This window comes from Prosopis cineraria, unplaced genomic scaffold (genome assembly GCF_029017545.1).
Source record: "Prosopis cineraria cultivar Desert tree isolate PC_DT_omini unplaced genomic scaffold, ASM2901754v1 PC9, whole genome shotgun sequence".
NCBI lineage: Eukaryota > Viridiplantae > Streptophyta > Magnoliopsida > Fabales > Fabaceae > Prosopis > Prosopis cineraria.
Window position 1 is genome coordinate 17,106,347 of NW_026555340.1, and position 25,162 is coordinate 17,131,508.

Below are 25,162 nucleotides of genomic sequence, written 5' to 3' on the forward strand. Positions count from 1 at the left end.
TATATTTTTATTCATTATAACTTAATCTCTAAAAATAATCTGGTGCTATTCAATCCTTACAATTTTATCCATTTAAAATGTCATTCCTGCATTAGAAAAGAAAAATATAGTGAATAAAGCTATTATTATTAAAACTTCATACTCACATTTTAAATGACTGAAATTATAAAAATGGAGTTATATTTAATTAAAGTTTAAAATTGGGTTATAATTGAATTAAAGTCAAGGAACTGAATCACAAGTAATTTAGTGTGCGTTTGGTTTTCAGTTTGCCAAAAGTTCATTTGGTGAAAGTTCATTTGGAGAAAGTCAATTTAATGAAAGTCAGTTGTTGTAACGAAATTTGTGTTTGGATATATTTTTTCAAAGTCAGTTTGATACATTGAAAGTTGTTTGGTTTGTGATAGTGAAATGTGCTTTTGAATGTACAATTACCAAAAAGAACATTGATTTATAATGATTTATAATTTTTATTATATAAATATAATATATTCAAAATATTTAAAAAATATAATAAAGATTATAAATAACATAAATTTTGATTTATAATGCTAAAAATTTGATCTCTAATTATTTGTATTTTTTAATTTGTAATTTTAAAAGATGTAATAAAGATTTGTAATTTTTATTATACATTAATGTTAAAAATTAACATGATTAATTACTTAATTTATAATACTAAAAAAATTGATACCTAATTATTATTATTAAAATAATAATTATATTTTTAATGAATTAACTATTTTTTAAATAAAAAATAAGAGATTAAACTTAGGGTAGTATGGTCAAATAACATCCTACTTTTCAAATCCACTTTTCAAAAGCTTCAGACAGTTACGTTTCAGAAATCTACTTTCAGCTACTGTTTGAATGTACTTTCAGGATGTATTTTCTGCCAAATATTTTACCCAAAACTTTCAACTTTCTGAAAGTAAAATTTTGCTTTCTGAACGTGAAATGGAGAAAAACCAAACGCACCCTTAAATTATTGGACTTGAATTTTATCAAATTAAGATTTTTAAAAAATTTGAGTTACAAATGAGTTGAAAGTATATTGATTGAATAATTAATTTTTTCAAAATTTTATAATAGCAAAGTATGGTGAAATTGCTTGGGAGCAAGATTTTTCATCATTTGTATATTTTCTTAACATAGCAAATTGAAAAGGGTAAATTACATTTTAAAACGCTCTAAAAATATTATTAATTTTTTTCTTTTTATATAATATATAACACAAGCCCGCAGCAAAGATTACAAAGCACCCTCTGTTTTTTTGGGCCACGTACGTAACACCCTCTGAGCCGCGAGTTCTTCAACGCCCCTCAATGGCCAAATCTTGTCCGTTCAATTGATCAAAATCTCATTAATGTATACATCATATGGCTTTTAAAAATGTATGTAAATCATTTATTTCTAAATGGTAAAAAAAAAAAAAAGACAGTGCATTTTGAAATATCTTGTACGAGTGAAAATATGTTAAGCTTAAGCCAAATTTTAACTAAACAAGCCTAGCCTATTTATATATAAACATGCATAATTATAAACTTAGGCCTTGTCATTTTTGTTGAATAAGTCAGGCCAAAATTTAAATGGGATGGACTGTATATCTCTGCAAGCCAAGCTAAGCTTATTTGACAAAAACTAAATAAACAAGCTTGGAAAGACATAAAGCCTTTCTTGTTTAAATTTTGGTCCGATATACTCCTTCCGTTCAAAAATATAAGGTGTTTTTAACAGAATTTCATCCTCAATAAAAGTAATTATTTACTTTTTAACTAACCCTATCTTTCCATATTTACTTCTATTAAACACCCTACAATAAATATAAAGTTATTATTAATAGAGGCACTTTTTTAAAAAAAGCAATGATTACACTTTGAAAGACTAAAAATGCCTTATATTTTTAAACATACAACTCTTTAAAAAATGCTTTATATTTTTAAACGGAGTGAGTAGTTGACAAAAACGTGAGACTTAAATTTATAATTAGGCATATTCATATAATAGGCTAAGATTGTTTAGTTAAAATTTGGCTTTGGCCTAACTTATTTTTAACCCTACGTGATCTTTTCAAATTTTATTTTTTCACTGATTAAAATTAAATTGTTCATATGCATTTTTAAAAGCCGAGGAATCTGTACATTGATGCGGTTTTGATCATTTGAATATATTAGATTTGGCCGCTGAGAAATGCTAAGAAGCTCATGCTGAGAGGTTTCTGATCCTAGAGATTTTTTGTCTTTTAAAATTGCAATTGTTTAAATAAGTGTTTGTAATTTATTTTTTAAAATTTTATGAAGAGTCTAACTTCATACATTCTTTATTTTGAGATGTTATTGTCATTCTTCCTTAAATATACAGGCACATCATATAAAGTTTATTTTTTTTCCATGTTCTATTGGTACTAGACCCATATTCTAGTTACTTTCAACGTTGAGGCATTATCGAACTTCATTAAAATTTACTTTAATTTACTATGATGCAAAAATATGTTTGAAAATATTTTAAAGAAGCTTAACTGACTAAAAGCCAATATTCAATTTTAAATATTACGTTATATGCATATTAAAGTTAGTGAACTGAGCATACAGACCATCATTGGTTTAATATAGATGTAATGAAACGTATATTGATAAAAATATACATGGCTACTGGTTAAAAAAAAAGTTAATATATAAATTAGATTTTAAATTATAGGTTTAAAAGTAATTTAAATTCTAAACTTTTATTTAATACATTTTAAATCCTAAACAATAAAATTTAATATAATTTCACTCTCACTATTGTATTAAAGCATATGACCATTATTTTTTTAAAAACTTGATCTAATACCACTTCATACTTAGAACTTAGTTCTTTTTCTTAGCTTCTTGTAATGTAGCTTTACACCATTAATTAGGTTACTTTTATTCAATTATTTGTTGCATCTAGACAAACTGTGGTAAATGAGCCCTTGTCCTTGTCTCTAACGCGCTTGAAATGTTATTGTCACAAATACTTTTTTTTTTGGCAAATAAAAAAGATGACTATCTTGTTTTGATTAAATCTCTCAATTTCTTATATGAGTGTAATTTATGCTTCAGTAATTATTTATTCTCTTAACACAATTTATATATATGCTCTTGAGTCCCTGATTCAATTCACCTAAATTTTTTTATATTAAAAAATATTATTAACTTAGGCCAAAAAAATATTATTAGTTAATGAATCATTGAATTAATTTATAAAAATAAGCATTAAAATATGTAGATTTCCTCAGCTTATTTTGCGCTTAAAAATCTCCATTTATTTATATTGCAATTACTGGAGTATTTATTTATTCTGACAAAATAGATTGGTGGACCCTGTATTTATTAATTTTCTAACTTAATAATCATAATTATAATATTTCAATTATATAATTATAATTTGACCATCAATAACAATAAACAATAATTTTTCCCTCCAAAAGTTGATTACGGTGAAAATGTGCTTTCTCCCCAAGGCGCCTAAGTGTGCGTTTGATTTTCAATTTGCTAAAAGTTTATTTGATAAAAGTTCATTTAAAGAAAGTCAGTTTAATGAAAGTCAGTTGTTGTAACGAAATTTGTATTTGGATATATTTTTTTAAAAGTCAGTTTGATATATTGAAAGTTGTTTGGTTTGTGATAGTGAAATGTATTTTTGAATGTACAATTACCAAAAAGGACATTGATTTATAATGATTTATAATTTTTATTATACAAATGTAATATATTCAAAATATTTAAAAAATATAATAAAGATTATAAATAATATAAATTTTGATCTATAATGCTAAAAATTTGATCTCTAATTATTTGTATTTTTTAATTTGTAATTTTAAAAGATGTAATAAAGATTTATAATTTTTATTATACATTAATGCTAAAAATTAACATGATTAATTACTCAATTTATAATATTAAAAAATTGATACCTAATTATTATTATTAAAATAATAATTATATTTTTAATGAATTAACTATTTTTTAAATAAAAAATAAAAGATTAAACTTAGGGTAGTATGGTCAAATAACATCCTACTTTTCAAATCCACTTTTCAAAAGCTTCAGATAGTTACGTTTCAGAAATCTATTTTCAGCTACTGTTTGAATGTACTTTCAGGATGTGCTTTTCTGCCAAATATTTTATCCAAACAACTTTCAACTTTTAAAAAGTAAAATTTTACTTTCTGAACGTGAAACGGGAGAAAACCAAACGCACCCTAAATTGATTATGGCATAACATTGACGCCACAGTAAAATTGGTTTCGCGCCATTCTGAATCTCTTCGGTCCATTATAAATTTTAACGAGTTCTCAGTCCCACTTTCATTTTCATTGTCTTCTTCTTCATCGACTTGTTCTAAGTATTTCATTCTCTTCATCGATTCTCAAGTCTCAACATTCCTCTCTCATATTCGATCTTTTTGCTGAATGCTATATGCATGATGGAGGCAGATCCTTCGTGCGAGTCGATCAAGAAGGTACAGTCACGATTCGATTTCGAGGTTCCCGAACTGGCCGTTCGCTTAGCTCTGAAGGAGTCTCAGTTCAACCTGGATGCTGCAGTGGAGTTTCTCAACAACAATCCCGGGTTTCTGGCCCGGCCCGTCACGGTGGTTCGGGCTGTTGCTAGCACTGGCTCGAGGGTTTTGGCACCGACTCCGATAAAGCAAGAGGGCTTCGATGATTCGCGTGTGTCCGATGAAATGTGTCTGAACAGCAAGGTGAAAGAGGAACCCGTTTATCCGGCGCTTGAGAATCAAAACCCGGCGAAAGCAGAAAATGGTTCCGATGATTCTCATGAAGTGGCGCAACCGGTCGACGAGTTGAATGTGGAGAAGAAAGTGAAGGAAGAAGTCAATGTCGACCCCGAGAAGCAGGTTTCAAAGAGAGAAGAAATGGATTCTGGTGGTTCTGGTTCATTGCTGTCCCAAACCCAGACGCAAGGGTCTACCGGTATTTCGAAGTCTTCATGGGAAGCTGGATACGAAGAGTTTCTCAAGGCCACAAACGCAAAAGTTATGTCAAAGGAAGAATATATAAACTCCGTTGCGGAACAGCAGCCATCAGTCCAGGCTGAAGGTCCGAAATTGACACAAGATTTGGCTTCTGCAAATAAGGCCTCTGATAAGAAAGAAGTTGCTACCCCTGATCGCGATGAAGTAAAAATCCTCAAAGAAGTTAGTTCCTTTCCAATTTTTCGGAAGTCTTCGCAGGTTAAAAAGGAAAAGGTTGAACCTAGACCTCCAAATGTGGAGGATGGGGACTTTCCAGTTGATCGAGACTGGTTTTTAGCGGGTAGGACAATTATTACTGTACTTTCAACTACCAAAGGGAGGAAATTAGTGGACAATGAGATTGTATATTTTGATTTCCGATCTGCATTTGCGAAACACAACTCGAAATGGATTCTTCGCATTTCAACCAAGCGTTCCGGAGAGGTTTGCTTTGTTCTTTGACATTTGTTTCATTTAAATTTCACGAACTATTATTATTGTTGTTTTTGTTGTCGTTGTTATGATCTATAGTGGAGAATTTATTTTACATATTGAATAACATTAAGATACAAGGATTGACAGTGTTGAGTATGTGATTCAAATTAGGTTGGACGGGTTCCTATGGAATGGGCTAAAGAGGTTGTTCCACTCGTTCGTTCTGGAAAGGTGAAGGTTAAAGGCCGATGCGTGGCTGCACCGCCTTTCTTACAAATGATGCAAGAAGTCATGTTGTGTGTAAGGTGAAGTTCTGACTCTTCTACTTGAGAATATCTTAACCTAGTGAAGCTATCTAGTTCCATTTGGCTATTTCAGTTTAAATTGTTTGTAGCAGATAAATTTAAAATCATTCATAATAATTTGATATGGCTATGTGATGACATTTGATTCAAAGTATGCTCACACTGACATAGATATATAAAATTTAAAAGCCTAGCTTGAGCAGTGTTGAACTATCTTCCAACTGCTGAAAAGAAAAAAAGCCACTTTGTTATTCCATATTTATAAAACTTTTATTGATGGCTTTTGCAGCTTTTACATCCACCACAGCGCATTCACGTCAGAAGTCAACACTTCATGGAAGCTTGATGGCCCTGCTTACATTGACCCTTCTGTCTATCCTCTCATCTCAGTGTTTAGATTGATAGAAATGAAGCCATATCAGAATGTAATAAACCTCTCTACATATTTACGTTTCTTTTTCCTGTGATTGATTGTTAATGGGCTTTTATTTTGTTAAATCAGGCTGCTTTTACTCCAGAGGAACTTGATTCTAGAAAGCGTTTGTTCAGTCTCAGGGTATGTATAATTATTAACTGCAACCCTTTTAATTTTTTAATAAATTATTGGAATGTTTAATTATGGTCAAGTCTGTGATTCTGTAAATGTAAGTCATTTACTATAGTATCGTTGTGGTTAACACATATATGAATTATTAAGCTTGCATGCATTTAGGGTATAACAAAGCAATGAAATTTGATCATATAGTCTCTTTAACATATTAAGTCATCCATGCTTAAGACATCCATTCTGTAAGCAATATCTGGTTACAAGAAGCCTGATAATGTGATGTTTACAGGGTAATCCTGATGAAGCTGCATCAAATATGCCTGTCTTGAAACGGAGAAAGGGTGGTTCTCCAGATCAAGATGATGAACAAGCTGTGTCACAATCATCTTTGAGTATGCTTGTTGGAGCAGCTGAAGTCTACGACTTGGAGGTATAGAAATTGGTTGACTAATTATCATTTCATCTTCTAATTGGCTACTCTTGATTTATCATCAACCTTTGTGTAATTCATATTTTTAGGAGATGGAGGGGCCAAGCACACTGATGTGTGATCTAAAGCCTTACCAGAAGCAAGCTCTGTATTGGATGTCGGAACTAGAGAAAGGAACTAATGCTCAGAATGCTGAAAGTACTCTTCATCCTTGCTGGGCAGCCTATTGTATAAATGATGAGTAAGTAGAAAAGTAAGATAACGAGGAAAACGAGAAAGTAATAAAGGGAAACAAGTATTCTGGTTTGCCATGTGCTTGGTCAAATTTCACATGCGGCTTGACCTCAAATGCTTTCTTACAGGAGGGTTCCCTCTATTTACGTAAACAACTTCACAGGGGAAGCAACAAGTAAGCTGCCGCCTGCATTTCGATTGCCAAGAGGAGGAGTGAGATTGTCCTGCCTTTAAACATGCTGCAGTTTACATTCAGTTCAAACATTTTATCTGACTACAAAATTGTTGCTCTGTAGATTCTCGCAGATGCAATGGGACTGGGGAAGACTGTCATGACTATTGCTCTAATTCTTGCAAGACAAGGGAGAGGAGATAATATTGGTCTTTTAAGGAACAGGAACCAAGATTCTCATGCTGACGCCACATTAGTTGATGGCGGCACTCTTGTTGTTTGTCCCATGGCATTGCTAGGTCAATGGAAGGTAATTTCCATTGTTTTTTTTTTGTTTAAATTTCCAGTGTATTAAAGTATTAAATCAAAACGGCTCAAACGTCAAGACCATTAACGTTGATTGTTGAACCATAAAGTTTTCGAGTTTCAATTATACTGTGACTATCCATTTGTATCTTTCTGTCTATCTAGGAAATTTACATTTCTGATAAAATAGCTCACCAGGAGTCTTACTGAATTCCACAGGACGAGATTGAAACCCATTCCAAGCCAGGAAGTATATCCATTTTTGTTCACTATGGTGGGGACAGGACCAATGATCCTCGGGTGATCTCAGGGCGTGATGTTGTTTTAACAACATATCGTGTCCTCGCAGATGCATATAAATCCGTAATATGATGTTGCTTTATCCTTATTTCAATTTCTTTCGTTTGCATGGAAAAGTTTCCTTATAATTGGTTTTTAAAACAGTATGGAGAGAACAGCATTTACCATAGGGTCAACTGGCAAAGGGTGGTCCTAGATGAAGCCCATTCCATTAAAGCCTATAAATCTCATGCTGCAAAAGCTGCTTTTACACTGACCTCACGCTGCCGTTGGTGTCTTACTGGAACCCCTTTACAGGTTTGCCTTGTTTATTACTATGTTATCCATATTATGTATACTAGTGCATCATAATTGCAAGAGTTTAGTGCTTCGTGCAATCATCAATTAATTATTATGAAGAGGTTCTCTGTTACCTGGCAAAAGAGTTCCCTTTGATACACCTTATTGATGAAGTACATGTTATCTATTGCAGAATAGCTTGGAAGACCTATTCAGCCTCTTGTGCTTCTTGCAAGTTGAACCATGGGGCAATTATGCATGGTATGACGAAATATTATTGCTTATGTGCAGCGTATGTAGCATGGATATACTCGATTGTGTCTGTTTTTTTTTTTTTTCCTTCTATTTTTAATTGTACTTTGCGTCTCTGTAGGTTTAATAAATTGGTTCAACGGCCTTATGAGAATGGTGATCCTCGAGGCTTGAAATTAGTCAAGGCCATTTTGAAGCCATTGATGTTGAGAAGAACAAAAGAAACAAAGGATAAGTGCGGAAGGTGATCATCCTCGCTTCAAATAATCTAGGTGTTTCTCCTCTGCAACAAGTTAAATTTTTTCATCTTATTGATGTTCAATATGTTGCGGTATCCAGGCCCATACTTGTTCTTCCACCAACTGACATTCAATTAGTTGAGTGTGAACAGACAGCAGCTGAGGCTGAATTTTATAATGCTCTCTTCAGGAAATCTAAAGTAAGTTTTCCATCTCTATCTCTGATATCCTTTTTGTTTTCAATTTCATTATGCGATGAAAATAAATTTGGAATTGGAACCCAAATTTTAAGTCAGGCTCACCTCAAACTTTTCGTGTCATATAAACAGGTTCAATTCGACGAGTATGTTGGACAAGGAAAGTTTTCAGCAACTATGCCAACATTCTAGAGTTATTATTGCGGTTGAGACAATGTTGTAATCACCCGTTTCTGATCACAAGGTAGGTGTGGCAAACACAAAGACACGACCTTGTAAGTTTGTAATTATTACTCATAGAAGCATGGGTAAAGATACCGAATGACAAAATATGCCTTGGCGCAAAGAGGTGCCTTCTTGTGTCTGATAGACGTATAATGTTATATAATTCAGTTTTTAAGCGTTGGAACTTCATGGCTATTGCATAATGCTTTCCACACCTTCCATTTTCTCTTTATGATGAAAACTGGTTTTAAATATGCAGCCGAAATAATTCAAGGAAGCCTGTGGACTTTGACATACTAGCAAAAAGACTACTCGAGTTCAACTCCAATTCTACGAGTCAGCGTGCATATGTTAACGAGGCCATGGAGGCTCTTCGCAAGGGTGAAAAACTAGAATGCCCAATATGCTTAGAATCTGCAGATGATCCTGTGTTCACTCCATGTGCACACAGAATGTGTAGGGAATGCTTACTTTCCAGCTGGAGTACCCAAATCAGTGGTCCCTGCCCTCTCTGTCGTCAGAAGCTAGACAAAACTGACCTAATTAATTGTCCATTTGAGAATCAGTTCGTGGTTGCTGATGTTGAGAAGGACTGGAAAGAGTCTACCAAGGTTTCAAAGCTTTTGGAATACTTGGAACACATTCAGAGATATCGCCCTGCGGAAAAAAGCATTGTGTTCAGCCAATGGACCTCTTTTTTGGACCTCTTGGAGATTGCTTTGAGGAAGAAAGGAATTGGGTATTTTAGATTTGATGGGAAGCTGCAACAAAAGAATAGGGAAAGAGTTTTGAAGGAGTTCAATGAGTCAAGTGAGAGAAGGGTAAAAAACATAAACTCCAAACCCTTCTTTCAAATTGCTTTGAGGATGATAGCTACTGAATTATTTTTTTATCAAACCCAATTTTCAGGTTTTGTTGATGTCACTTAAAGCTGGTGGTGTAGGTTTGAACTTGACTGCAGCCTCAAATGTCTTCATGATGGTACGTTTATGATTGTGCAACCTGTGAAGCTTCATTTGTCTTGATATTTGCTTATGTTTTGGGTTGATGAATATCTAGGATCCATGGTGGAATCCTGCGGTTGAGGAACAAGCTATTATGAGAATCCATCGTATAGGACAAAAGCGAACAGTTGTGGTTAGAAGATTCATTGTCAGGGTGAGCCAATCTTTCTTTTCTCTGACAATGTAAATGCATTTTCCCAGCATGTCTAGAATTGTTAAGGAATTTTCTAATTTGGCTTGACAATTTTTTCTTGGAATGATCAGTAATTTCTTTTACTGTGACTGAGTACTCGTCATTTATCTAAAAAAAATATAGTACCCTGGTGATTCATGCTTAGATGAACAATGATGAACAATGTCATCTAAAGTTCTTGATCTGGTCTCTAATTTTCTTGCTGGCCGGTTTCCTAGAAGTATCATAAACTTCTGTGCCTTATTCTTCTGTCTTGTGCGTGATTGAATGAACTAAATGGAAAATTCTCGGCTTTTGTTGAAAATAACAAAAGGATACTGTGGAAGAGAGGCTTCAACAAGTTCAGGCGAAGAAGCAGAAGATGATATCTGGAGCCCTCACAGATGATGAAGTTCGATCAGGAAGGATTGAAGATCTCATGATGCTGTTCAGTTGAAAGACTTGATGGGATATTAAATTAAAAATTTAGAATCGGAACTTAGAAGATGTAGAGATCTCTAGTTTTGTTAGAAAGCCTTGAGTTATGATACTTGGTTTCTTGAAGCTCATTTTGTACAGAGGTAGGATTCTGATCATTGAGGAGGCTTTTATTTTTTATTTGTTTCTGTCTAATTTGTGTAGAGCTAAGAATCTCACTGGGCTGTATATCCTTTGGCTTTAGGAGTATCTATTTTTAAGAATCATTATTCAGAGTTTCAAAGGCATCATTAATCATTATCTTTTCAGGTATAGTTATTATAGCAAAATTGTTTTAAGGGTAAATTACTGATGTTTATGTATGACTGACTTATTCATTCCTACTATATTCCTGTGGTTTAAGCAGTGCTTTTGATTTTTTTTTTAAGAAATTAAATGTTTTGGAGTTTTGTTTTTATTGGTACTTTTTTTTTCATTAAAAGTCATTAGAAATTTTAAATCTAAGCAAAATGTTTTATGTAAAAGTAATATAAGAGTAGTAGAGAAGACAGTACGAAAAGGTTATAATTTAATTTATGGTGCCATTTTTGCTTTTGCTTTTTGATATTTCAATCTTCTCATTAGGTAAGTGATAAGTATACTAGAAATAAAATAAAATAAATGGACTAAACCAGTCAGCTTGTATATATAACGAGATAAATAGGCGAAGTCCATTTAGCTTTTTTATTCCTATGGAGTGCAACTTTTTTTTTTTGGTTGCAAATAAAGTTTAGGTGTATTAAATTGAGCTTATCATGTTCAAGATGTGTTTCCAAACTCATATCAGTCATCAACTGAAAAAATATTCACATCAATAGTAAAATTTAAACTTACAATCCTGTGAATTATAGACTAAATCTTAACAAATTAGATGAATATTTTATTAGTATATGGAATGCAATTTAGTAAGTTTAAGCTTCTTTTTTTTTTTTTTGAATAGGATAACTAAGTTAGATCAAGCTTGACCTATTTTCCCAACTTTACAATCATCCTTAATTGTATGTAGCTTTGTTATCTTGAGAGTGACCCATCAACCACCATTGAATCTATATGTAAAAATTGAATCAACCCTCACCCATTGAGCCATCTACTTAGATACACACCAAGGGAAATCCTAACTAAACATTATTGGTTTGTAAAATTTTGACACTAGGTGGTCCCAAATGAATAATTATGACACAATCAACTAGAGAAACTTCGGCCTAAATGCCTAATACATCAACCAAATTATGACATAAAAATAGTGTTATAGGAAGTAAAGTGGATTTTGTGCATTCACACCAAGCCTGAAATGAGATAAATGATGTTTAGAATTTATAAAAAACAAAAATAAAATAGACATGTATACCAAACTAGGTGGTATCTTTTTTTAAGCATAAAAAGTAAGATCTATCAATAGCAAAAAATAACATCTCCTGAAGTATTAAAAGTAAAATGTAAACCCTTTTTAATTAAATTATTACACACATACAAGGATTAATATTTAAATTTTTAATTATTTATTTAAATGATGAGAATCAATGTCACCATTAACGAGCATCTTGCTTGTGTAGGACTTGGCTTGGCCCACTCAAACCATTCTATAGAGCCAACAAAATAGAGGTCAAACAAATGAATAAAGTGTGAGCACTTTTGGAAAGTTCTGGAGTAGTTGAAGCACTAGTAAAAATAATAAAATAAAAAGCATGTGGTATTCTATAGCCGCTTCTGGACAAAAATAAAAAGTTAGACAATGAATTCTCCAACTCAACAAGTTTGATGATCCCATATTCTTCTATTCTTATCCCCCATGTCTCCTATGGAAATAGATAGACACTGAGGTGTTTCGCCATGCTAATATCTCATGCCATATCAAGAAACTAAATCTTGGGCCCCATGCTATGTGTTTAAGTCCCTGTCAACAATATATGTAGCTTATCAATAAAGTTTGCTCACTTAATAAGTATTTAACTTATAATTTCACTTAATAAGTATTTAACTTATAATTTATAAAATCATGTGATCAAACTTTACTATCCGTATAAGAATTTCATTGCTGATAATTTATAAATACTTTTATAAATATTTTTTAAATTTAATAGATATCCTGATTTTGTCAATTTGATATAAACAAATTGTGATATGAGAAATTTCATAGGATAACAGAGGACTAGTTTAATTGAGTTCAACCAAAGAAAAGGCATTCTAGATTAATATTTCTAGTCATCATTTCATGTGACAAAGTTCCTAATGACAACAGTAGTACATTCTAGATACTTGCACCCATCAATTTATATTATATTATATTATCTAAAACATACACAAAAATATGCTCAGTGTGATAACTACAAACTATAAACACGATAGGGGGAAAAAAAGAAGAAGAAAAATCTACTTAGAAACATGCACACCCAAATAATTGAATGGAAAAATCATTATTATAAATCTCTTTGTTATATAATAGGATGATGTTTTAAGCCTACTCGATTACAATTTACAAAATATCATATTGTACAAACTAAAACTTGGATGTGATTTAGGTCACCGCTAGGTCAATTTACAAACTCAACTAAGATTAAATTCGAATTGATTTATGCTCATCTTGAGTAATAGCAGAGTGGCTGGGGAAAAACATAGATCCGACTATATTTTATTTAATCTATAATGACAAAATTACTTTAATATTGGGCTTAAGGTCCTACATCTAATTCAAGATCAATCCACATCTTCAAAATTTTTTTGGATTAAATATCATTTTCTCCCTTAAACTTTATTTCAAGAGGTACTTGGCACTCTGTGACAAAAGAGTGGAATAATATTCCTTTGAAGTAATTTTTTTTAAAGCAAAATTGCCTTTTCATCATAGATCCTTCATTTTCTTTATTATCTGCTGATGTAAAATAATTATAAAGCCTTCACACAATAATAGCAAAGCATTTTGATTCATTTTAGCTATTTGATGTGAGCCAAAGAAACTGGAAGTAACAGTAATAATGGTAGGAACTTAGCTTGATTTAAGCAATAAAAACAACATCACAATAAATTAGAATGCTTTATTGTCACCGTGTAAAGGACCCATAACTATTTTATTTTAATAGATAATAGAGAAAATGACATGCCTATGAAGGGTGCTTTTGCTCATTAAAAAAATTATTTAAAAGGATATTGCCCCACTTTTTTAGTATAAAGTGCTTAATACTCCTCAAAAAAAAAGTTTAGAAACAAAATGGTTTTTAACCCAAATTTTTTTGGCTAAATTACATAAAACTCTCCTAAATTTTGAACCATATACAAATAACTTCTTTAACTTTAAAACTTAATAATAAACCTTCTTGAATCTTTGGGTTTATGCAAATAACCTTCAACCCTTAATTATATACCCTTTACTTGAGTTTTGTGCGCATTTAAACCCCAAAATTTGATGGATAAATTAATAACCTTCTAGACTTTAAGTTATGTTTAGATAATTAATATATAAAATTAATCATATGAAGTTGTCTACATTAATATAAAAGTTGAAGGGATTCATTGTAAAGTTTTAAAAGGTAAAAGTGTTATGTCTATATGGGTCAAAATTCAGGGGAGTCATATATAATTTAACTAATTTTTTTTTTAAGAAAATAAAGTTTGCTCAGCTCTAAGGAATTAAGGAAGACTACCAGGTTCACTAGGCTATGGGAATCAGGGCATGCCTCTAATTCTCTAGATCATATTGTTTTAGAAGATGAATAACATTCTTGAAAACCATATCCTAAATTTGATAAGCTTGAGTCTAATATGGATCTTCCATTTCAACCAAAAAGCTTGATTGCTTTGTTCAACTTGTGGCGATTGAACGTGAAAGCGTTGCAAGAAGCAAAAACCATCAGCAAATGGACAACTTGAGGTTGGCCATCAGATTTTGACATACAACGACAGTGACGCCAACAAACAAATTGCATCATGCAAATGCAATCAACCCAAAGAAAATTAATAAATAATAAAAATCTTAGTTTTGACCATTAAACGACAATAGGAATAACGTGCAATACCACAATGACACATGTCATGGCAAGCATTGGTCAGAAAATTGACCACGTAGTCAATCCGCGAGCCGTCAGATGAAGGAGAGATCTGACCGTTGGATGAGATAGTCTAATCTAATTGGTTAGGTTTGTGCGATGATGGTGAAGGCAAACGTGGGGTTGATGCCGACGTTAGCTTTGACGGCCACACCCCCAAGGTTCACAGTCAAAGGGCCGGTGGTTTTGCTTATCTCAATCACTTGTTTAGAACATGAACCTTTATCTTAAAAGACAACCACATCTTATTATTATTACTATTATTACTGCTATACCATCTATTTCTGACTTTGACTAACAATGTCTGATATGTATAATTTTTAAAAAAATAATTATTTATTTTGTTTAAAGTTTTGATTTAGCATAATTTAATCTCAATAGTTAAATTTGATTCATTGAAACTTGATTTCTGAACTTTAATCTAGTGCTACTTAGTTTTAATGATTTTAATCATTTAAAGTATTGGTTTTAATATTTAAAAAAAAAAATTATAAGGGCTAAAGTTATTGTGTGAAGCTTAGGTGCTTATGTTTTGGAAGACTACAAATATAGGGTGTTTATGTTATGAAGGACTACAAATATAGGGATCAGGTTGCATTGATTTAAATTTAGGAACTAGATTTTAACTATATTAAAATTATAAAAATTGAATTACATTTAGTTAAAGTTTAATGATTGAATTACATTCAAAAAAAAAACTATAAGAAATAAATGACTAATTTTTTTAAATTTTTATTTTTTTTAATTTGTCATGAGCTAAATTATTTTCTGAGGTCTCATGTAACGGACTTATTTATAAATAGATCCAATGGATTTGAAAAAATATAGTTAAGTCTCTTTAAATCAATTGTTAAAATTTTAGGTGAAAAAACCTTAATGTCTCTACTTACTAAAACAAAACAAGAAAAAAATATCAATGCATTGAAATCATATTTATCACTTACCTAAAACTACATCTTTACAACTTTATAATTTATAAGTAAAAATTTTTAATTCACAAGTTATATTTCATATTTTATAAATGTAAATATATTCTTTTTGCATATATAATTTGATATAATTTAACAAGAGTAATATTATTTTTACTTTTTACACTCTAATTACAAATTACACTCAAATTTTAAAAAATTTGTCAATACATTTTGAATTTCATGAAATTTATTTATAGATATCTCTTATACAGGATTTATATGTAATTTTTCCTTATTCTCTCTACTAAAACTTCTTATATTCATTTTATTTTTAAAATATTCATTATCAAAATAGTTAGTGTTTAAACATAATCAGTAAGTTTAAATATTACCATAACATCAATTCCTATCCTGATTATCTTGTAAATTTGAGAATGTTCTAGATGGTAATGTATAGTGTATCAATCTTATCCGATTTTGATTTACCATGATAATCTCATACATTTAATTTTATTTTGAACTAAACATTTTTATCTATACGATTTATCTCTTTTGTACATGCGGTGGTTTCCAACAAATTTTATATTTTATATTAAAATATCAATTAAAAACACCAGAACGGCAAAAGTAGTTATTTTATACATATTAAAAAGTAATCATTCCTACTGATAATAGTATTGTTGATTCAAATTTTTAAATTTTTAAATGATTATTTGCAATGTATGTGTTAAAAAAAGTTGTTTTGTTCAATGAATCATCCAAAAACATGCATAACCTTGAATCAGTAAATTCTGATTATTACATTATATATATATATAGACAGTTAGATACACGCGCGCTAATACCCTCAAACTAATAATTTCAAAAAAAATTAATCTTATAGTACTTTAAATTTTAATTCACTTATAATTTAGTTTCTTAATTATAACTCATTGTGACTCAATTTTTTAATTATAATTTACTGTAACTTAATTGCTCAACTTTTAATTCACTTATAATTCAGTCATTATTTTTCAATTTTTCTAACAAAATTCCTTATCAAATAATAGAGATAAAAATGCTCATATATTATTTTAAAATACTCTTCTCTTGCTCTTTGACATGAGATTTAAATTAGTATGAAAAAGGAGAATTAATAAAAGTTGAGGAATTAAATTATAAGCGAATTAAAAGTTGAGGGACTGAGTTATATGAAAGTGATAGTTGAGAATTGAGTTACAAATGAATTAAAAATTAAAGAATTAAAAAATTAATTTTTTAAATTTAATTCAATAGTACTACTTTAAAATTTCATTCAAAATTTTATCTATTATACTTTTCTTTTGGTACCAATTTTATTATTATTTTTTCTCAAGATATCAACATTAATGTGTATTGAGCACAAGTAACTAAGTTAAATGATACCAATCTCGTCCATTAATAATAATCTTAACATAAATTATAAAATTTATGTAAAATTAAACGTTGAGAAATAATAATTATTTATATGAAAATAACGTTTCCGAAGACACAGATCTGACACGCGCATGTGCGCGTCACTCTCACACACATTCAGAGGCTACTTCGCATACATATATGCCTCGCCGAACCCGCTCATCTCTCAAACAGATTCTCTATCGCCTTTCAGTTTTCCGTCTCGCCGTCGTCTCTGTATCTCTTCAGATCCGTTTTGAAAGAAACGATCCGACCCGTTCCTGAGCGACCTAGCGGATTATCTTCTGTTCTGTTAATCCGATCGATACTTGCCGGCATGGCTGATGCATCTCAGATTAGCAAACTAAGCGCCGGAAGCCGGCGTCAGCCGAGCAGATTGCAACGGCGTGCACCGTCGTCGTTACTTATAAATCGGTCCTGTGAGTGGAATGTGGCGATTCCGCTTCTGTCGCCGACGATGGAGGAAGCACCGCCGACGGAGACTGCGAGGGAGGGAGCGCCCCCACAAGAGCAGCAGCCGCAGCAACAGAGAAGGCTTCCTAGCGCGGAGCCGGAGAATGTAGTTTTCAACAAGTGGCAGCATCCGGCGGCGCCGTTCTGCTACGATCCGCCGTCGTCTACGGTGGTGACCCCGTTTGTCCCGGTGGAGCTATGAAGAAGCAGCGCGAGGGAGGATGATCGTATGGTTGAGAATAAATCAGAAGAAGATCTGACGGCGTATGTTTGGTGGAATAGCTTTTTCTGATGTTGCTTACGTAGTGTATAGTTTATAAATATAAGAATATGATATTGCAAAAAGTGTAAACAAGTAGGCATGATTGATTAGTTTAGTCCACAGAATTTTTTTCTTTTGGTAATCTTAGTCCACAGAATTTTAACCCTTGAACCAGAAACTTTTCAACCTCTCTTTTCACTTTTCTAGATAATGATGATGATGATGGATTTACTGGCATTTTCTTTTTAATTCTTTCTTATGTTTTAACCAAAAAATTTTAAATCCACCTAAATCAAAGCAAATGTAAATTCATACACACAACGACTGCTCAAAAAAATAAATCAATGAGGAAATAATTTATATATAAATAAATATCAATATTTATGTAAAATATAATTTTAAATATCTATTTAATTATATTAAGGTATAAGGTAATAAAATTAAATACTAAAAACTCATGAAACATCATTATAATAACATAAAATACTCTTTTTATATGAACAAATCTTTTATATTTATTAGAATGATTTTTTTTTTTCATTTTCATCAAATAGAATTTATAGAGGCAGAGAATTTTTTGTGATAAAAATTTTTATCTACAATTTTTTTAAAATCATTACCTTCTGATTTTAAAATTATTACTATTTAATATCATAAAACATATAAAATTTGAGATAATAAATTTTCTAATGGGATAGTAAAATTTTATAAGGGGGCAAGTTAAATTTTTGGAATTGAAGGGGCAAATAAAATTTTTTTTTATGGGGGCAACTAAAATAATTAAAATCATTTTAGGTAATATTTTTCAATCGGATTGTGGGGGCAATTGCCCTCAGTATGATGAACGTGGGTGCGGGGCTACATACACATGATTGATATATGTATATAAATGTATATGTATAACGTTAAAATAAAATTACATGAAGATGCACTATTTAGGGTTAGCAATATTTTTTCTCAAGCTTAATGCTACATGTAGATTTGGATTTAACTTTTGAATTAATGATTATTTTTATTTTTGAACTGTACATAAAAGATTACAAATACTCTTAAATTTAATTATGGGTTAATTTTTTTCCTTAACTTTAAAAATTTTTTCAATCATCATCCTGACGTTAAAATGACTTTCACTATTTTTTAATATTTTTATTAAGTTAAGAGTCATTTTTGCCCCTCAACTTTTATTTGAATTGTCATTTTTACCCTTCAACTCAAATATTTTATAATAAAAAAATATAATGTGGGGTCTACTAATGATTAACTAATGGTGAGAAAATAACAGGATGATGAAAAAGGAAATCTTTAAAGTTGAAAGACAGAATTGACTTACAGTTGAGTTTAAAAGCATTTGTGACCTTTTATAAACAGTTCACAAATAAGAATGACCTTTAATCTTTAATTTTTTTGACTTCAAATCCTGTATCTCATGAAATAGATTTTAATGTTAATTTGGTAATTAATAAAAGTTAATTTAATTAACAAAAATTTGATTTATAATCTATAAGGTGGAAGTATATGCCGGACCTTATTGATGGGCAACTAATAAAACACTAGTGGTTTTAATTTTTTTATAATTTTCCAAGTTAGATCACATCTTATTTGTTCATGGATTAAAAGTATTAGAAAATAAAATTATTAATTGTTCACATATAAGAACACATCCTTTAGAATTTTGTCTTATAATTTAGAACAAAGAGAATATAATTTTGCTAATATACTTTTGATTAATAATATAAAGGCTAAAGTATGCATTTAGTTTTTTAATTTTACACGTTTCGTTTTAGTTTCTTAATTTTATAAAAATATTTTTTTAGTCATTTAATTCTAACATTGTTTGTTTTATTCTAACAAATTTTTATAATGCACTTTCAAATATTGTCAAAAAAATTTTAAATGTTAACATATTAAATTTAATTTTTTTTAAAATGACAATAATTGATATAAAAAATAATTATTTGAAACAAATGATGTTAGGATTAAATGACTAAAAAATATTTTACAAAATTAAAAATAAATTAAAGCCTTATATAAAGTCAAAATTAAAAATGTACTTTAGCCTAACATAATTAAAAAAAAGATTAATAAAATAAAATATTTTTTTATTTTATTTAAAAATTTTATTCATGGCTAGGTGCTCTCGGGGCCAAAACCACATGTTGCTTTTTGCAGGGCTTGGCACAACTTGACCAAGCTCGCACATGAAGTATTTGACATGATTAATACTTTAAAAATTATAATTAATAATTTAAGAATTACTGGTTAAAACTATAGTTAAACAGTGATCAATTGGGTGAGTCAGACTTGAATTTCTATATTATGGTGAATTTTAAGGTATGATATTTTTTTTTTTCATCCATTCATTCAATATTTTTTTTACAATATATTTCATAGAATTATAGGGTTCCAAGCAACTTTTGCTCTTGTTCCTTTATTTTTTTCACAACTCAATGTAATTTTAATATTGAACATAGGATAATATTTTAAAAAGTGTTTAAGTTATTAACTTTTATCTAATATCCGTTTAAAGAATATTGAATATTCAATTTAAAATATTAAAAATATAATTTTATTCATATGTTGAGCAAGACAGCAAGTAAGGGGATTCTCACATTAGCGAAAAATCTGTAAGAATTTAAGAAAAAAAAATATGACCTTATTTATTTATTTTTTTGCAATCTATTAATAAATTATAGGGAGTATATTTGGAAATCAAATAAACAGTAAGTCTTAAAAAAAGGAAATAAAAATAAGGATGGCTAAAAAATTGATTTTTCTAAATGAATATGAGTGTGTGTGAGAGAAGGTAAAAGTGCACATTTATACTTCTAATTTTATACTTCTTTCGTTCAAAAATATAAGGTATTTTTAATCGAATCTTACTTTTAATAAAGTAGTTACTTCCTTTCAAACTAACACTATATTTTTATATTTATCCATATTAAACACCCTACAATAAATATAAAGTCATTATCAATAAGAGCACTTTTAAAAAAGGCAATAATTATACTTTAAAAGACTAAAAATGCTTTACATTTTTTAACAGAGAGAGTATAATATTTTAGTTTAATTATTTAATTTTATAAAATATATTTTCAATCTTCTTTTTTTTTGGGTAGTTAGTGGGCAACATGCTGATAACAGATGTTGAATCTCCTTCCATAATTATCTTCTTAAAACCCATTTCATTAGCGAATTTCAACTCCTAAAAACCACTCCACCAGAACCCCCAATATGATAATACATATAAGAAACACAATACTTGTTATTAGAAGCACACGTCCAATGAATACAATCAGCTCCCAATTCTCTTTGAGGGCACAACATGCAATCTCAAAAAACATCATCAGGTAAGTAATCTTTGAGGAAAAAAAAATAAATTCCCAGCTCCCATGTTCATTGACCATATCTTACACCTTACAGTCTAAAAGTCTCCCTTTATGCCTTCTAATACAAAAAATCTAACAACATGTTTGATCATCAAGCCAAACATCTTGCCAAAAATTTATAGAATCTCCATCCCTACATTCCCAAGCCATCATCTCAAGAATCTTTGGCCAAAAATTAGCCAAACTTCCACAAAACAGAATCCTAAGGTTTAGCCACACATGTTGCCTTTAAGTCAAATTCCCTCTCATATTTGTCTATGAGAACCCTAGAACACAAATTATTAGGATTTACAACTAAGTTCTAGCCAACTTTTGCCACAAGTGCCTCATTCATCAATCTCATATCTAATACCAAGGTCCCCTAATTCCTTAGGCTTACATACCACATCCTAACTTATTGTATGGACCCTCCTCTTCTCATCCGAAGATCCCTATAGAAAATCCCCTCGCAGCTTCTCAATCTTATCACAAACACTAACTAGAAGAACAATATGCTGGATGTTAAAAACTTCCATTTGCAAAGTAATAGCTTGAACAAGTGTAATTCTGCCATCTAGGGATAAGGTTTGTTTCTTCCAACCACTAAGTTTATTTTGCACTTTATTAATCAAAAACTAAAACTTGTTTCTTCAAGTTCGACTATTGTGTTTAGTTGTCGACACATTCTTTGAGAAGTATATACTTGTCTTCTCCTTGTTAACATTCTACCTCAAAACTGCCTTAAATAGATGAAGACTTTCCATAACATTTAACAACTAATTAGTCTTAGCTTCACAAAATAGTAACAAGTCATCTGTAAAAAGCAGATGCAAAATAGGAGTACTATCTCCTCCTACCTATAGTGGAATCCACTTACCATTACTTACAACATAAGAGATAATGTGAGATAGCTTTGCCATACCTAATACAAAGAGATATAGAGATAAAGGGTTATCTTGACGCACTCCCCTCGAAGGCTAAACCTAATCTCCTTTCTCCCCATTCCAAAGAACAGTCATTTTCATAGTAGACAAACATCATCTAATTAGCTCAATTAGATGATCTAGAAAGCTAATCTCCACTAGCACCCTTATAATAAAACCCCATCTTATCTTATCATACACCTTTTAGAAATCAATCTTGATAGCTATGTACCATTTCCTCCTTTAAATCCTATTCATCATATGAGAAATCTCTGTAGCAATAATAATGTTATCCTGAATGTTACCGCCAAGAATAAAGCTTACTTGAAAATGAGAGACCAATCTATTCAATGCTCCTTTTAGCCTCTGAACAAGAATCTTTTTCACCCCCTTATATAGTACATAGCACAAAGCAATTGGTCTAAAATGGAAAACCAATTCAGGATTATAAATGTTGGGAACCATCGCTAGTACAATCTTGTTGATTTTAGACAACTTACTCAGATTTTTCCATAACATTTTAATTAACCTTGTCACACTTGGTCCCATAACATCCCAAGTCTGCTGATAAAAAATCAAGGAATCCATCCTCCTCAGGGACTTTAAAGGGCCCTATAGCTGCAAAAGCCTTCCATAACTCTTCATCAACTAAAGCCTTCCTAACCTTGCAATAACATTAGGATGAAAATGGTCCCAACCTTGATGTGTAACATGCCAGTCTCTAACACCCCTCTCTTCATATAATAGCTTCCAAAAAAAGCTACTAATCAACTTACTGATTTCAAACATCTTCATTCACCTACTCACCATCTTGATTTTTTAGCATACAGACCTTATTCCTCCTCCTTCAAATTAATATCCTCATATGGTAGTATTTGGTGTTTCTATTACCCTGCTCAATCCACATGCCTCTTGACTTCTAGTACCACTTTAACTCTTCTTGTAAAAGAACATCATTAAGCTAGGGTTGCAAATATTCCTCTTGTCTATGTAAATCAATGGTATTATGTCTATTAATAGCCAATTGAACTTCTAATAAATCTTGCTTAATCACCTTTTTTCGTTCTTCAATTAAACCAAATACATCTTGATTCCACACACACAAGTCCTACTTAAACTTTACCAAAGCATTGAGTGCTTCTACATCAATGTTCCACTGGACCTTCAAAAAGTCTACAAATTGATTATGATTTAACCATGTAACTTTAAATTGAAATGGCCTTCTCGCTCTTCTACTAAAATTAGGACTTGAGTCAATGAGAAGAGGATGATGATCAGAGCTAAATCGAGCCATCATTTTGTATAGCATCAGGAAACATATTTTTCCATTGTTCATTGCACAATATTTGATCTAATCGTTTATACAATCTATCATACCCACTTGATTTAGGCCCCTTCCAAGTCAACCAAGGCTCTTTAAACTCAATATCAATTAACCCACAATCATTAATCCAATTCATAAATATGTTCAGCTTCGAACATTAACTCTTGCCCCTGCCCTCTACTTACAAGAAGATGCAACAACATTAAAGTTGCTTGCAAGAATTCAAGGATTAAACATATTCAGACTAATCTCAAATAAAGCATTCCATAATCCCCTTCTCGCCTCATGAGAATTGGCATTCACTGCTGTAAAAATCTATCAAATATTCCCATTATTCATAAAGTTATAATGAATAAACTAATCATGCTTTAGTAAAATCTTAATCCCTAAATCGTCTTCATTCCATAGCATCCATGAACTACTAGCAAAACCCCTAACTCCACCAAATTCCAATATTTAAAACCCAAACTTCTAATAACCTACTTAGCCTTCTATCCACTAATTTTAGGCTCAAGCAAAACCACCACCTTAGCTTTCATATCATGATGAATATTTTTCATGGAGGTAGCAAAACCCTTACTAGTAGCTCCACGATAATTTCAAATAACAATCTTCATCAAAAACTATAAATAGACTTACTCTCCTCTCGCTCATAATCCTACATGAATTCTTCACTAGCAATATCATCATCATACATAGCAACAAATCCACCATCCTCTGCCTCATCAATAAGCATCTTAAAGTTAACATTTTGAGATCTCCTCCTATTCACATCATTCATTGCATCACTCCTAGCACTTCATTTCACAGAATTCTAGCCCCTGTTTAGTAAAGTAGATGAACTACCACCAGGTGTAGAAATCTTCCTCCTTTGTACCATAGATTTAATATGATCAGACTCCTTGCTACCTTTAAAAATCACCCTTTTATGACTATTCAGTAGAGAATGAGGTAATCTTCTACCTCCCCCACCCTTATCCTTATACTCTCCTTGCCCCATATGAGCAACATTTGTAATATTAACCAAAATGGAACTATGATACTGAGAACAATAAAACTGTTTTGCCCTTTACCATTGCCCTTTGACCTTAAGGCCTTTTTGTCTCCAAGGTCTTTGTACAACCTTCTAAGGGCTTTCCTTTTTCTTAATATCTTCCTCAACAACATTCCCCTTCTCCACCATATCCTAAATAACATGAGAATTACATCATCCCTTAACCTTATCCTTACCATTTTCCTTCTTCAATTTATCCAATTCCTTAAAAGCCTCCTTAATATGCCCATACTTGCCATAGAGATGGGAGGGTGGATTGATTTCAATGGCAACAGAAGGGATGAAGATTGTTGGTGGGTTCCTTTGGGGGTTGCAATTTTAGACCTAGGATTATGCATAAAGAAAATTTCGAAAAGGGTGAAGTGGATTAGATAAATATTTTCAAGGATAAGGGCTTCAATTTGTGTGGCTGAGTGGCTAGTGTTTCTAACTCATCTAAACCAAGTATTTTCTACCTTGTGGATCGATGTTGATTGGTGGAGCTTGATCTTGGTTTACTTTGTTGCTATGATACTTTTAATTTAAAGAGGGCTCTTACAGGATATAGGTTGCTTGGACTAGTTTTATTTGGTTTGGTGCCTTATTAGAAATAGGTTTTACTTGCCATTTGTTTATCTCTTGACTACTGTGGTTTATGGGATGCTCTTGCTAATAGAGGTGGTTCTTGCAATTTTGTCTAGATCTATTTCATGACTATGGTGCGTATCAATTTGCTTGTTGCCTTTTGCCTTATCTTGGCTATGTTTTGGTTGATTACTTTAGGCTTATAAAGGGCAAAAATAAAGGATGATTTGAGGTGGGTTCCTCCTAGAATGCTATTG

The 25,162-nt window shown here is 31.2% G+C and overlaps 2 protein-coding genes across 2 annotated transcripts; both read left to right on the top strand.

The window, feature by feature from the left end:
* The first annotated feature begins 4,346 nt into the window (after positions 1-4,346).
* Positions 4,347-10,802, top strand: LOC129319519 (DNA repair protein RAD5B-like). The gene is given in 19 exon segments (XM_054964625.1): positions 4,347-5,445; positions 5,608-5,741; positions 6,031-6,166; positions 6,244-6,297; positions 6,578-6,718; positions 6,808-6,959; positions 7,081-7,165; positions 7,249-7,434; positions 7,650-7,793; positions 7,875-8,027; positions 8,203-8,270; positions 8,383-8,505; positions 8,601-8,700; positions 8,830-8,860; positions 8,863-8,941; positions 9,182-9,743; positions 9,832-9,903; positions 9,982-10,080; positions 10,433-10,802. Coding segments are annotated over 19 exon segments (3,441 nt in total). The 5' UTR covers positions 4,347-4,446; the 3' UTR covers positions 10,556-10,802.
* A 3,915-nt stretch (positions 10,803-14,717) lies between these two features.
* LOC129319611 (uncharacterized) lies at positions 14,718-17,912 on the top strand. Its single transcript, XM_054964709.1, has 2 exons — positions 14,718-14,795; positions 17,082-17,912. The coding sequence occupies exons 1-2, from the start codon at positions 14,718-14,720 to the stop codon at positions 17,613-17,615; spliced, it is 612 nt and encodes a 203-aa protein (XP_054820684.1). The 3' UTR covers positions 17,616-17,912.
* The last annotated feature ends 7,250 nt before the right edge of the window (positions 17,913-25,162 follow it).

Coding starts and splice junctions, on each gene's coding strand:
- LOC129319611 (XM_054964709.1), top strand. CDS start 14,718: ATGGTGAAGGCAAACGTGGGGTTGATGCCGACGTTAGCTTTGACGGCC. Junction 14,796..17,081: donor GGTTCACAGTCAAAGGGCCG/GTGGTTTTGCTT, acceptor ACACACATTCAG/AGGCTACTTCGCATACATAT.